At 41.4% G+C, this 14,747-nt stretch overlaps 2 protein-coding genes across 4 annotated transcripts in view; both read left to right on the top strand.

The window, feature by feature from the left end:
* LOC137889047 (adenylate cyclase type 6-like) overlaps positions 1 to 6,199 on the top strand; it is a 33,757-nt gene extending 27,558 nt beyond the window's left edge. For both annotated transcript variants that reach the window (XM_068732643.1, XM_068732644.1), the window contains exons 16-24: positions 485 to 634; positions 782 to 951; positions 1,166 to 1,198; positions 1,284 to 1,313; positions 1,418 to 1,550; positions 1,940 to 2,203; positions 2,370 to 2,574; positions 2,766 to 2,890; positions 4,225 to 6,199. In XM_068732643.1, coding sequence (XP_068588744.1) covers positions 485 to 634; positions 782 to 951; positions 1,166 to 1,198; positions 1,284 to 1,313; positions 1,418 to 1,550; positions 1,940 to 2,203; positions 2,370 to 2,574; positions 2,766 to 2,890; positions 4,225 to 4,353 — 1,239 coding nt within the window. In that variant the 3' untranslated portion in view covers positions 4,354 to 6,199. The remainder of the gene's footprint in view (positions 1 to 484; positions 635 to 781; positions 952 to 1,165; positions 1,199 to 1,283; positions 1,314 to 1,417; positions 1,551 to 1,939; positions 2,204 to 2,369; positions 2,575 to 2,765; positions 2,891 to 4,224) is intronic.
* Positions 6,200 to 6,902: 703 nt separating this feature from the next.
* Positions 6,903 to 14,741, top strand: galnt6 (UDP-N-acetyl-alpha-D-galactosamine:polypeptide N-acetylgalactosaminyltransferase 6 (GalNAc-T6)). 2 transcript variants are annotated; one of them, XM_068732645.1, is made up of 11 exons: positions 6,903 to 7,118; positions 8,391 to 8,878; positions 9,426 to 9,598; positions 11,231 to 11,380; positions 12,338 to 12,572; positions 12,657 to 12,774; positions 12,879 to 13,079; positions 13,228 to 13,359; positions 13,471 to 13,572; positions 13,672 to 13,830; positions 14,151 to 14,741. In XM_068732645.1, exons 2-11 carry the CDS (start codon positions 8,418 to 8,420, stop codon positions 14,262 to 14,264), a joined length of 1,845 nt encoding a protein of 614 aa, XP_068588746.1. In that variant the 5' UTR covers positions 6,903 to 7,118; positions 8,391 to 8,417; the 3' UTR covers positions 14,265 to 14,741. The 2 variants fall into 2 exon arrangements, with proteins under 2 accessions (XP_068588746.1, XP_068588747.1); XM_068732646.1 differs by lacking the exon at positions 6,903 to 7,118 and adding an exon at positions 7,963 to 8,252.
* The last annotated feature ends 6 nt before the right edge of the window (positions 14,742 to 14,747 follow it).

Below are 14,747 nucleotides of genomic sequence, written 5' to 3'. Positions count from 1 at the left end.
CCAGACCAGAAATTACAAATATTTCTTGGATGAACACTGTCTGATTACAGTGTTTACTGACTAATGATAGATCTTGGGCTGTTAATTGGCATCGCCATTATAATTGGAAGATTTATTTTATTATTATTTACGTACTTTGTTCACCAGAGAGCACTGATCCTTTTTTCAAATGTAAAATGTCCAAAATAAAAATGTAATCTAAATTCTAACCAACAACATAGTGATCTCTATCACAAATGTTGATGTTATGCGCAAATTAATTGTTATTAGATTTACACTGTTGCCATTGCCCCCTTATAAACCCAGTACCAGTTGGGCTCTACTTTCATTCAATAGGGACAAAATAAAATATTGAAAAGTTTTATAATTATGGTTTTCTGTTTTCCGCATTACATTTGTGTGTGTGTGTGTGTGTGTGTCTCTTGCCGTTTCACTTTTACTGACTGACAGTTAAATGACAGACTTTGTTGTCCTTTCCTGCCAGTTTACCTGCAGCAGAGAGAATCTAAAGGACTGTGTGGCCAATGAGCTGAACACATCGGTAAATCTCTGCCTGCTGCACAACCTGACCAAGACAGCAGAGGATGGTTTGACTCTGTGTTCTAGCCAGGCCATGCCCTGCCATTTCCCAGAGGTCAGTCCCGTAACATTTTAGCGTGTGTGTGTGTTGTCCGTGTGTTCAGACAAATGCCTATGTGCATTTTTCTGTGTGCATGAAAAGTATGTTTGAATATTCACCCATTCTTCCTCCCCTTCCCTGGCTGTCTCCTCTCTGCTGCAGTATTTTAGCTACAGTGTACTGCTGACCCTGCTGGCCTGCTCCGTGTTCCTCCACATCAGCAGCATAGGGAAACTGGCTCTGATGCTGCTCATCCAATTCACTTTCCTCCTGCTGGTGGAGTGGCCTCAGGTGGCCTTGTTTGACAACGCAGACCTGCTGGTCAACACCCTGTGAGTCCTCTGCTAGGAACACACACATATGCAATCACATACACTCACTCTTTTCAAACTGAATAGTTCAGCTCATGTGTCACAATACTGTGGTTTCGTTTGGACATGGCCTACTTTGATTACAATAAGATTTAGATTGTAAAAGACCTACTTTCTCATGTACCAGTTGGGCTCTATTCCTATTTTTGAATATGTTCTATTTTTTTTTCCTCAGGCAATTATCACCTGTTAATGATTCCCTACAACAGTAAGTTGTGTTCTTCTTATTTTGTACTGCCTAATTTCAATGACTAGTATGCTTTGTAGACATGACTTTCTCTTGTCTTTTCTAGGCCTGGTTTCAATGAAACTGCAGAACAGTGGTGAGTAGCTTTCATTCAACAAATGTTTCAGTGTGTGTCAGGTTTCATACATTTTACTCATGCACTCGGTCATGTCTCTTGTCAAACCCTCTTCTTCTCCTCAGCCTGGAGGGTGTGACCAAGGTATACTTAAAGGTCATGACCCCTGTTATCCTGACGGTGTTTGTTCTGGCTCTCTACTTGCACGGCCAGCAGGTGGAGTCCACTGCACGCCTTGACTTCCTCTGGAAGCTGCAGGTAAATTAAACTTAAACTGATTAAACTGAAGCTACTTTTATTTAAACTCACCAAAAGGCCTTTTTCAGAGCAGACATGTTCACTGGTCATAGCAGGAAAAGCACAGGGTTGGTAATAACATTAACAGTATCTCCGTTCTATTCAAGTGTCCCAGTAAGTCAGGACAGTGAGACACTGAGCCAGCATGCACAATACCAGGACCCTGAAACTAAAGCACTTAAATGGAATCCAGTCATCCTTCATTGTATGTTTTACGCTTGTGCTTTTCCTACTGTGACATGCCAAACTATCTTGCACAAAAAAGACATATAGCAGCACATGACTACTTCAGGAATCCAGTCTTATGACAATGAGACTAAGCAACCACATCTCTCCCCTTGCCTCCTCAGGCCACAGAAGAGAAGGAGGAGATGGAGGAGCTGCAGGCGTACAACCGGCGCCTGCTCCACAACATCCTGCCCAAGGACGTAGCCGCCCATTTTCTTGCACGGGAGCGTCGAAATGACGAGTTGTACTACCAGTCATGTGAGTGCGTTGCTGTCATGTTCGCCTCCATCAGCAACTTTTCTGAGTTTTACGTGGAGCTGGAGGCGAACAACGAGGGAGTGGAGTGTCTCAGGCTGCTCAATGAGATCATCGCCGATTTTGACGAGGTGAGAAGAGACGAAAGTATGAGTGATAAAAAAAATGAATGCAAATTTAATTTGTGTAGAAAACATTTATTGAATATGTTCAGTTGTTTTATGCTGCTTTATCTGCCTATTCCTGGTTGTCTATGTTGTTCTGCCACAATAACAAGTTTGTGTTCCATGTCTCTAGATTATCAGTGAGGATAAGTTTCGTCAACTTGAGAAAATCAAGACCATCGGCTCCACCTACATGGCAGCCTCTGGCCTCAACGACTCCACCTACGACAAAAAGGGCCGTTCACACATCCTGGCTCTGGCCGACTATGCCATGAGGCTTAGGGAGCAGATGAAATACATCAACGAGCACTCCTTCAACAACTTCCAGATGAAGATAGGTATGCCTGGAAAGAAGCAGAGATTGGGCTTGAATCGTTATCTGATAAATCTTGTTTGGCATTTGTTTAAAAAAATCCCTTGCTTGGGCAAAGGAGAAACACAGTTATCTACTTCCGTAGAAACAGCATTATAATTGAGTTAATGTGGTGTAAGTAGCATGATGTAACATGGCCAGGTGATTTGTTCTCAGGTTTGAACATGGGGCCGGTGGTAGCAGGGGTGATTGGAGCCAGGAAACCCCAGTATGATATCTGGGGGAACACAGTCAATGTGGCCAGCCGGATGGACAGCACAGGAGTACCAGACTGCATCCAGGTACTGCACCCAAACTCCTCTCAGCACAACCTCAGCAGTTTGTAACTTAATGTTCACGAGAAGCATTTAGCAGTTTATTGTTAAATGAAACAGCCAATGCAGAATACCAATCCAGTTACTGATAAAATGATGCTGTTGTCATTAGTCATTCAACACGAAAGTGTGCGTCAGTTATGTTTACTCATACCCAATTAAAAAATGTCCAATCTGCAGACATCTTTCCTCTTACCAAGAGATGTTCATCGCTCTTAGGCATGTACATTTGAAAGCATTGTTTGTGGTATCTGTAAGGGACAAAGTCATTTGATTATATTATATTCTGTATAAAAGTTCCATAGAAGATACCAGTTCTACAGATATAATCAGTTTACAGTCCTTCAGTTTAAGGAATTAAGTTCAGACATCTGGTCTGCAGAAGTGCCCTTAAGCAAGAATCCCTGTCAGTACCGGACATGCTGTTCTCTAGTAGAAATAGTGCTCTAAAGTACTTCTGGAGGGGAGCATTATTCTATTCTTAAAGTCTTAAAGACAGATGAGCACTGTCAGTCAGGTTAGGTAATTTATTTAGATCTCTAATTCATGGTTATATAGTTGATATTTACACTAATTTTGAAATGTGGGACGAACACCAGCTTAGCTAAGAGCTGTAGTGAGTTGTTTTTTGCCCCGAATCAAATCCATAATTTGGCTGCTACAAAGATTACACTCAGAACAATGCTGCCATCTGTTGAACAGTAATAGCTACTGCAAATAAATATGCCTTTTATAATACACACTATATAAATACAAGGGAACTAATGGATATTTTGACTGTCAATGATTCTGTTGATTATTCTTTTTTAGAATTGATTAATTGTTTAGACCATAAAATATTAGAAAAATAAAGAAATACCCATCTTGTTCATTTCAACCAGCAGTCCAAACCCCAAATATGTTATTATGTTAACACAGATGAGCAGCAAATCTTCGCATCTGAGATGAGTACAAAGATATTCAGTTTACATTTAAAATAGAGAAACGCTCCCACCTTTGCAAAGCTGGAACTAGTGAATATTCTGCATTTACTGTATGCTTGATAAATAAGTAAAATGATTGTCAAAGGTGTTGCTGATTAATTTCCTGTCGATTGACTATTTGTTTCAGCCCTAATAGATAAGTAGATCTATTTTTCTCTACTGCTATACAAAATGTACTACATTTTAAACCTTTTATATCTGATCATCGTAGTCACATGAGGCAGATTATTCAATGTGAAACTGGGACTGACGGTGTTTCTCTCGGGAAGGGTTTACTGTCTCACATTCTGGGTGTCAAATGTCCGTGTCTTCTCTTAGGTGACCACAGACTTATACCACGTGCTGGTCAACAACGGATACCAGCTGGACTGTCGAGGTGTTGTCAAGGTGAAGGGGAAGGGGGAGATGACCACTTACTTCCTCACCAGCGGTCCTCCGGGCAGTTAACGACAGGCAGGCCGACCGCAGAGTGACTCCCACTGCACTGACAAGACAGAGACTGCAGAGAGACTGAGTGGTCAAATCGCCGATGAGCACCGAAGCACGGTGCGAACACGCCGGGGACAGAAGACGGCCAACGGAGACGAGCTCGGCCTGTCTGTATTTTGTCAAGTGCTCAGATGCACACATGTAGGACGTTCATGTTCGAAGGCTTTTTCCCAAGCTGCTCGAGAGATCACAAAGCCTAGTTGCCTTAGGACGGAAGCGACTTTGCTTGTGTTTATGAGCAATAGTACGAGTATTTCATTTGGAGTCGTTATTTATTTTTGTGCGGATGGATTTTTGTGATGACCTTGTACAAAAAAGAATATATATACAATATACAAAAAAAACTGTTACTTAAAAGAAAATATGCAAGGACAACATCAAGGATGAAAATGACCAAAGAACAAATGTTTGATATGAAATACACCCTAATGATTCTGTTCAAAAGTACAGTAAACCTAAGTAATTTATTAATCTTTTGACAGCAAAGGCCACGGTAACGTCACTGTCGTTGATAGGGACAAACACTTTCTTTTGTTGTTGTGAACTTATTCATGAAGGAGAACACACACGCACACATGCGCAGATAGAACGCACTCACAATAACCTTGGCTTGGACTTCTGTGTTTCTTATCAGGCCCCTCTTTGTTTCTTTTAGTCTGTGATTAGCCACAGTCTGGACACAAGGCGGTCTGTGGTTCACTGAAATGTGCAATCGATTACTCGCTCCCTGCAATGTACTTTTGGTTCAAGCCAAAAACGAAGAAGTGTGAAATGAAGGAAGAAAAGTTGCATTAGTATCCCGGTACTGAAGAGAGATTCTGAAACTGTTATGAAACGTTTTGTATAAGTGTATGTGAGGACCGTGTGTGAGGACCGTGTGTATGGGTGTGTGTGTGTCTGTGTGTCTGTGTGGGTGTGAGCACACATAGCTAAATGCTGATCTTTATCTAGGGGCATACTGTAACTTTTCACTGTGAGGTTTTTATGATACTGTATGACAATGCTTTCTTGCCAAACTGGTTGCTGCAAGGCATGTTTTATATTATTCCTCAGAGTTGTGTGTCCATTCCTGAGTTCTCGTGTCAAAACAATAATTTGAAGAGAATTGTGTCTACTGCGCCTTTTACTGGTCTGTGATTTTGACTGATTTCACTCCCACCTAAATAAGCAAAAGCCTATGAAATGTTTGTTTTGGATTGTGTTACAACGTGTGAACGTAAAGTGGTTTCCTGACGGCTTCAGGATGAACTGTATGCAGGAATTCTCTGTCTGCTCACAAGTATTGCCTTGAGATTATGCAGTTCCAAAATCTGCATACTTCATGGACCAATATTCACAACTTTACACAACAGTATTTGACCCCCATCTGGTTATATTTCACACATGGAGGCTTGTAACCCCCTAAAATTTGTCTTTTGAAACAATAATCAAATGAATGTATGTAATAATTTCTATCTTTGTCCACAATTAAACTACTTCTGAAGGAAAACACTATATATTGCCTTTACATTGTACTAGAGGCCAAATTGATAGGACACCACGTTTGCTGAAAAGTGAAGGTGTATTTTACATTTTGACAAGCGTTACACCTGATTTTGCTATCACTCACTTTTCTGTCTGAGCCAAAAAAACGTTGCCTTAATAGGCTACAAAAAACGCCCTCGCTTTCTCTGTCCTTGTGAAAGGTAAACTAAACACTTGCATTTTCCTTTAAAAAGTGTCAGAGTTTAAGAAATAGTGCAATGATTGACTTGATTAATTTACCCGTGGACAATAAATTAATAAATTGCTGTTTTTGCATTGATTGTGTTTATTTTTTATTTCTGTTGAGGCTCTTGGATCTCTTCAGGAGCAGTGGTAGTAAAGTAGTAAATGTCTCAATAAGCTCTCATGTCAATCAGCAGTCTGCAATCAAGATTTCTCCCTGTGACAGTAACCTGAGAGAAACCTCCTCCTTTTCTGAATAAATCAGTCTACAGTTTCAAGAGGGTGATACAGGAAAGAGTATTTAATTGCTTGCACATGAATAATGAATTTCTGTTGAGGTAATGGCAATGTTCACACACAGCACTCTATGCTGAACATTAATCAAGAGACATAAATTCCTCCTAATCCCTGATGAAAAATCACTAATGTTACTATAATAGGCTCAAGATACAGGGACTTCTAATGTATCTGTACTACACTGTTGTATACTTTTTCTTTTGTACACTGTGACTATGTATCTCATATATATGCTATAGTCTATACCATTTTATAATTTTAATATGAAATAATATTTTTACCCAAATTAATTTTTTTGTATGTCTGTTTCGATTTGTTTTTGTTTCAATTTGATTTGATCTAATTTTTTTTTTTAAGTTTCTTCTCCCGCATTTGGTACATATTGTAAACTATTTCAAAAACAGGAACCGTGCTTTGTTTAAGATGAAACCCGCCTTTAACGTGCTGCACGGAAGTAACTCGGTTAAGGACGCACGCGGCCAGCAGGGGTAGCCCTCACTCCCTCTCTCCAGCTAATCATTTCAACAAATGGCACCTGTGCGGTTCAAAGAAAAAGCCGGGAGGCAACGCAACTGCTGCATCCTGGTTCGCTGCACGAAACTCCGGTACTACAACTTTAGGCAACTGGAAAGTCCGCTGCGTGCCCACTTGGAAACTTTCCAAACGCATAGAGAAATCTACCATAACAGGTGTTGGCGGCGACTTCTTGTAAATGTTAGGTAAGTGGCGGCATTGACATTATATATTTACAGCAGCGTTGTCCTCCGTGAGATTGACTGGCAGGTTTCATACATTCGTCACGTTTCTTATTTTTTAGAGCCGACAAGAGCTTAGATATGTCTTTAACTTTGACATATTCTGAATTACAGAAACGACACTCTTCCTCTTTCATTTTTGCGGAATAGCTTTTTGTGATTACGCGGGACCTTTTGTTGTTTACTTGTGTTTCAAGTTACTTTAAGCTGTAGAAAAGTGTGAACAGTTGTTTGATTTGTAAAATGATGTTTCTGACGAGCACTTCCTGAAAATACTGACAGTTGATCTGAGAGGGACCTAATTCAAATTTGTCACGCAATCCAGATTTACAAGCTCAAATATTTTCTGATTGTTTTTTGTTGTTGTAACTCAACAAACTTGACCAACTGGTTATCGATTGGAGACAACTGCAGAGTGGACTGTGGTGGTTTCCCTTTTGCTGGAACACCAAAAAGAGTGTCCTCTTGAATCAATTATGAAGGAGGCTGGCTTGAGAAGAGAGTAAATTAATTATGAACAAGTAAGAGTGAGTCTCTAACTGAACAGTGATCACCCACTGACACGCAGATGTCCTACATTGCAGTGATATCCTGTTTCACCTATAGCAGGAAACAGCCTCTTATTGTGCCAGGGCTGGCTGATGTTGTGGTCCTGTCATGCTCCACGTAGCAAACTCTACTTCCTGTTGCAGATGACAGCTCTGATCATTATGAGTGAGGTATATTTGCAGCAAGGCGTTGTCACTTATTAACAGGTGAGGGAGTTGCCGGTTGAGCCAGCAGTGTCACGGCCCACCTGCTGCCACGTGGGTCCTGGAGGACTGTGGCCGGAGCAGGTGAATTCAGGTGTTTACCGTGAGGTGTGGTGTGTTTGTTCACACTCTCCGCCTTCGTGTTCTCTCCGTGTTCTCTCCGCCAGCCCGGTGGGACTGTTTTCTGAAGAGACGAGGAGGAGCAATGTTGGCAAGATTCCCTGCTGCTATGACACTTGCAGAGACGCACAAACCGGTTTCAGAAATGTTCCTCTTGCTTGTCTTCTTCTTTTTTTTCTCCCCCACTTCAGTAACAACTAGCTGAATGATTAGTGAGTAAAAGCAGGTAAGGCTTACAGAGGAGTTGGTTTTGAATAAAGTGGGGTTTTTTTCAGAGCTTGCCTGGAACTATCAAGTAACCTATGCAAACATTTTGCAGCGAACGTCTTGGGACAATTCTATTTTTTTTTTCTGTTTCTAACAGCCTTGAGAGCAACACCCATTGTGAAACATGCGTAAATTCCTACGCCGGCGTATGTCCCCCCTGAAACTGGTGCTCCTTGGGGGGACTGTCTTCATGGTGGTCTTAGTGATTCTCCAGAGGGATGTTGGGTCCTCGTCTGCTGGTGACCCCTGGAAGGATAAGGTGTTGCTCATGGTCCGAGAGGCTGTCAACAACATTGGCAACCAGATCAGACCTCCGCAGGCACCGCCGGTACAGCAGCAGCCCACCGAGGACGCCAACTGCCCTGCTGGATTCTACACTCAGGCTGAGCTCAAACCTCACCTGGAGAGACCGCCTCAGGACCCCAAAAGCCCTGGGGCTGATGGGAAAGCATTCCAGAAAGACAACATGTCCCCAGAAGAGGTGAAGGAGAAGGAGGAGGGAATGACGAGGCACTGTTTCAACCAGTTTGCCAGTGACCGTATCTCGCTCAGCCGTAGTCTCGGGGATGACACAAGGCCTTCAGAGTAAGAACATGTTCTCAAGATAATCTGAGATAGTTTGGAGTGCGCTGACATGTACACTGCAGGCCAGATTATATCCTGGGTCCCAGCTGGGGTCACGCTCAGAGCAGTAAATTATTTACATGAATTTTAATATTGTGTCTACATTTTCCTGGAAAATCACTTAGTTAAAAGACTCATCTGAGTGTAACTGCATGCATAGTAGAATGCACATGTTAGTATGGGTGTGTACTGAGTAATTGAGACTGAGGTATTATCTGGGTTGCAAACACTTCTCCTGACTGTAAATGTTTGTCAGGCTTGACATCTAACCACGTCACAGGCTCGATATGCCTTGAGCTGTTTCTTTTTTCGAGAGGCTTTTTAAGTGAGCTGATTGTTTATGACTGTTTGCTATTTAAAGTATTGGTGACCAGACCTTGACTATCTGCAATAACAATGGTCTATTAATATGTGGCTCTGCAAGACCTTGTGTGCCTTTCATTTCATCAAATACGCCTCTCACTTTTGCACACTTCTTTGTCTCTCTTTGTATTCTGCCCTGGCTCAGGTGCGTGGAGAGGAAGTTTCGTCGCTGTCCTCCTCTACCTACCACCAGTGTTATTATTGTCTTCCACAACGAGGCTTGGTCTACCCTCCTCAGGACGGTCTACAGCGTCCTGCACACGTCTCCTGCTGTCCTGCTCAAAGAGATCATCTTGGTAGATGACGCCAGTGTTGCGGGTGCGAAAAATATAAACACACACACTAATGACAAAAAGTAGCTGAGGCCTCACTGGCAGGAAAATATATAATACGTTATTTACGACTTTGATGACAGTAAGGGGAGTTCAGGTTTATGACTTTATTCATTTGTATTTACTTAATCGGGCAGGAAGTGAGGCACAAATTTGTAAGCTCAGCAGCTCTGCTTACCTGTTGATATCTGGGAAGTTGATGTTATCAATAAAGCAAATGCAAACTAAACATTTCACAGACATTGTATAATGTAAAGATGATATTGAACACTGTGCATGTTTTGCAGAAAAGTTAGACAGTAAAGAAACATTTTCAAACATGACAGAAAATCACTAGGAAGCTCTAGGAAGTGATTTCTTCAAAAAGGTACAGGCAGGAGCACAGTCTGAAAATCATGGAGTCTCAAGTTATTAGTGATTTATTAATTAAATTGACCTTCGGAGTTTTTAGGGCAGCGTTCCAGTCACTTTAAGCTTTGAGCTTTGATAAGAATGATGTTGGCTTGGGATTTTTAGCAGCTTGCACACAGAGTAACAGGCAGGTGCCATACATGAAAATGATGTTGTGTATTTTATATTGGTATGTCCACAAGGCTGGCCTCCTGTGAAATAGAAATTACAGTGTTGCGCACCAATTTAACAGAATCTCCAAGGCCACGTCTCCCTCAGTGAGAGTTGGTCAAAGTCAATAAAAGAAGCCTATCTTCGAGGTATGAATACAGCTTTGTCATATGTTTTGCATATGAAAGTGTTTTACAATCCAATCTTTAATGCTGCTGTGACAGCATATGTCATTGGATTATTGCACAGCAGCAGCAGCAGCATATTTAAGTACAGGAAACATTGAAAAAGAGTTTTTAACCTCATAAACCTACTATCACTACCCCAATGGTTTATTGGTTGTTCTGTGTGTGTGTGTGTGTGTGTGTGTGTGTGTGTGTGTGTGTGTGTGTGTGTGTGTGTGTGTGTGTGTGTGTGTGTGTGTGTGTGTGTGTGTACACACACACACACACACACACACACACACACACACACACACACACACACACACAGACTGAGGTTGAAATATCCTCTTTGTCAGTTAACTGAAGCTATTGTGCCGTTACATTCTGTACCCGCTGTGTTTCCTACTAAAAAAAAAAATAAACTTCTCTTTTTTTGCTACCAGAGCTGCAGCTCGGTCATAACGTTTAGATAATGTGGTTGCCGAATTCATTTAGACCGAAACCTTTGAGAAATGTGCGGCGTGCATTGTGGTCATAAAGACTCACAGAGGGGAAGTGTGATCCAGAATTAACAGTAACTTTTTCACTTCATTGCTATTTCTTCTGGCAGTGGTCACACTGGTATAAATTGAATTGTTTCTTTTTTTTTATCTGGGTCAGCAAGCTGCTTTATTATTTTATCTGTTAATGATTATTATTGCTGAAAATTAGAGTTTCACTGGCAACCTCTGGCCGTAAAGTGTGTTGTACCCCCGACCAAACTCATTACTCAACGCATTACGATTGGGTATGGCTCAAAGTGAGCTCTGTTGCACCGGTAACCACATCCAAAATTTTCATTGTTTTAAACAAAGACGAAACAGACATGATAATGTTGTTTCTATTTTCCGCAGATCACCTGAAGAACCAACTGGAGGTGTTTGTCCCTCAGCTGAAGATTGTCCGCGTTGTGAGGCAGCTGGAGAGGAAGGGCCTCATCACTGCCAGGCTGCTGGGTGCCAGCATCGCTCAAGGCGAAATCCTAACTTTTCTCGACGCACACTGTGAGAAAACGCACACACAACAACAACAGCCACAATGGCTGTTTTTAAGCCGCTGTGTGTAGCTCATTGGGACAATAGCACTACCAGGGTTAGGAGCTAATGTGTTGTTTTCCCTCTTTACTAGAAATGTACATACTTACACTACTGCAAGAAAGTGATTCATATTCCCTATAGCTCTCTAGTTTGTTTGTGCCATATTAAGGCAACATTTTAAATCAAATGATGATTACATTTTCACTTAATATTAAGGTCCGTCCGTCCATCCATTATACACAATTATCCTTGTTTTGGTTTAACTTTATCATGGTATTTAGAAAGTTTTCAGTAAAACGTTCAGTAGCTACATAAATGATCAAATCAAAATATCTTTTACAGCAAAGATTTATCTCTGTTTCATCTGAAAATGTACTTGTGATTAAAGTGTCTGATTTGACTCACAAAGCATAAACTTTGTCATTTAAGTTAGGAAGCAAACATCATTATTGTGATAGTAACATGTTTAATTGTGCAGCACTACATCTATTTTAGATCATTTTCAGACATCTTCCTCAGTATATCAGAAAATGTAATATAATACTATCATTTTCATGAAGCCGTGCTTTGCTCCGATCATAACTTTCTTTCACCTGAAACAGATTTTTCTTAAATTGCTAATCCTTCAGATTTCAGTCCTGGTTGATTTACAATTTCTTTTTGAGTGAAATCAATGGAATTATTCTCTGAGTTTAGCAGTCTGGAGCCTTTTTTGTGTTGATGCATGAGCTTCAAGTTTTCAGAAATGTGTGCATAGTTTAAAAACATTTTTTTACATATACGATGGAGAATATACAATAATATACATATACAATTTTCTCATAGTTGTCGCCACAGACACAGTTTGTACTGCAAATACAAACTAACCCTAACTGAGGTTAAGAAGTAGATATGAAGTAATCTCTGTCTTTCCTCCCTGTCTAGGTGAGTGTTTCCATGGTTGGTTAGAGCCACTGTTGGCCCGCATTGTTGAGGAACCTACTGCCGTGGTTAGTCCAGAGATCACCACCATTGACCTCGAAACCTTTCAGTTCAACAAGCCTGTGGCCGCCAATCGCGCTTTTAACCGAGGTAACTTTGACTGGAGCCTGAGCTTCGGCTGGGAGACGATCCCCGAGGATGCGAGGAAGCTGCGCAAGGATGAAACCTACCCTGTAAAGTAAGAAGGATCATGTTGGCTTCACTCAGACAATCCTGAATCATTTAAGTGTCTAAAGCTTTGATCTGACTCTTACAATTTCAGAACACCCACGTTTGCTGGAGGTCTTTTCTCAATCTCAAAGAAGTACTTTGAACACATTGGAACATATGACGACAAGATGGAGATCTGGGGTGGGGAAAATGTGGAGATGTCGTTCAGGGTTTGTCTCTTTATCTATACTTCCACAGTTCCACACGTTATTTTAGTCTCCTTCTCATTGTCAAGGTAGTCTGAATTTCTACCTGCATCACATGTGATTCACAGGTGTGGCAGTGTGGGGGTCAGCTTGAGATCATCCCTTGTTCTGTGGTTGGACATGTCTTCCGCACCAAGAGCCCCCACACCTTCCCCAAAGGCACAGAGGTCATCACTCGCAACCAGGTACGCCTGGCTGAGGTCTGGATGGACGACTACAAGAAGATTTACTATCGCCGCAACCATGCAGCTGCAGTTATGGCCAGTGAGGTCAGTGTGACTATGAGTAACAATGACATTTATCACCCTTCTTCCACAGCATTTTTTTTATTTTTGACTAGAATGTTTACCCCGTGCTGCAACAAGTTAATATGAAAATGTAATTGTAATTATAATATTCCTATTTCAATGTTTATAGCATAAGTTTGGGGACATCTCTGATCGTCTGAATCTGAGAGAGAAGCTGAAGTGCAAGAACTTCACCTGGTACCTTAACACAGTCTACCCAGAGGCCTTCATTCCTGACTTAAACCCAGAAAAATCTGGATCAGTAAGTCATGTTTCCCTTTGTCTTTGTTTGTATAATAACCATATGACACACCGCTCATATTACATAACCGCGGCTGTATCTTACTGTTATTTGTGTCTGTGTTTGCACCAGATTAGAAACTCAGGATCTAACACCTGTCTGGATGTTGGAGAGAGTAACGATGGAGGTAAACCTGTGATTATGTACCAGTGTCACAACATGGGAGGCAACCAGGTAAGACTATTGACTCACACATGTGCAATTTAAGATTTGAAGATGACTTGATGTTCTCTGGGACATTTAGGTTTCTGATTGGATGATTGTCTCTTCTAGTACTTTGAATACTCATCTCATAAGGAGCTGCGTCATAATATTGGAAAGCAGCTGTGTCTTCAAGCCACGCCCCAACCAGAGGGGGTGAAGGTCGAGCTCTGCCAGCTGAAGGGGAAGGGCACCAGTGTGTCACCCAAACAGGAGTGGGTCTTTACACAGGTGAGGGACATTTGGAGCCGAACTTAAGAAAATGGTATTATTTGAGAGTTGGATGAGAAGATTGATATCACTATCTTATCTGTCTGCTAAATACAAGGCTACAGCTAGCTGCTGCTTATCTTATCATAGCATACAATCTGAAAAGAAGAGGAAATATTGCGCTTCCTGACTCTTGTTGTCACCGTCAGGTTGCCATGACCCCGAAATCTTTCATTTATTTAGCATAGGAATGAAAGGAATAGTTCAAATGTAATCTATTGGTATGTTGATATTAATCTAGGCTTCTGTATTGATTCACCTTTTTCTCTGATGCTCTCCAGGAAAATCTGCTGAAGAATCCCAGCAGTGGGAAATGTTTACAGCTGAATGGAGACAAGCTTCAGATGGACCACTGTAATGCTACCGACCTGTACCAGCACTGGACCTTCGGCTGACCTCCCTGTCTGCCCATCGGGAGACCTCTGGCACCTTGTGTCCCCTTCCTCAGACTCTGCTCTGAGGAGCCAACTCAACAATGATCCAGAAGGACTTCCTGCTGTGGAGCTTGGGGTATTTGGCCATGCTGAGTGGACAGTTAAAGATGGAGGACAAAGAAAAGACTGTTGAAGACGCTTGGGTTGGCCTTAACTTGTTTTAAATTTATTTATGATGGAAACTCAAGAGACGTTTGAAGGTGGCTGGGAATTATGAGATACTAGACTGGACTTTGCATGCAGGAGTGGCAGCTTGACTGTGGGGTGAATGATTGTACTTCAGTGAATTCACACTCCAGCTGGGAAAATAACCATTTAGTGTTTTATTTTTGTTGTTTTAATGAATGTTGTCATGTGAAATATGCATTTAAGTCATGAAATCAAGAGATGTCTGGTTTTTTTTTTTTTTTTTAATAAAAATAATCATTTGTTGTAGAAAAAAAT

This window comes from Cebidichthys violaceus, unplaced genomic scaffold, assembly GCF_023349555.1.
Source record: "Cebidichthys violaceus isolate CVI_PGR_0920_01 unplaced genomic scaffold, fCebVio1.0.p SCAF_6, whole genome shotgun sequence".
Classification (NCBI taxonomy): Eukaryota; Metazoa; Chordata; class Actinopteri; order Perciformes; family Stichaeidae; genus Cebidichthys; species Cebidichthys violaceus.
This window is presented reverse-complemented; position numbering and strand designations above follow the sequence as displayed.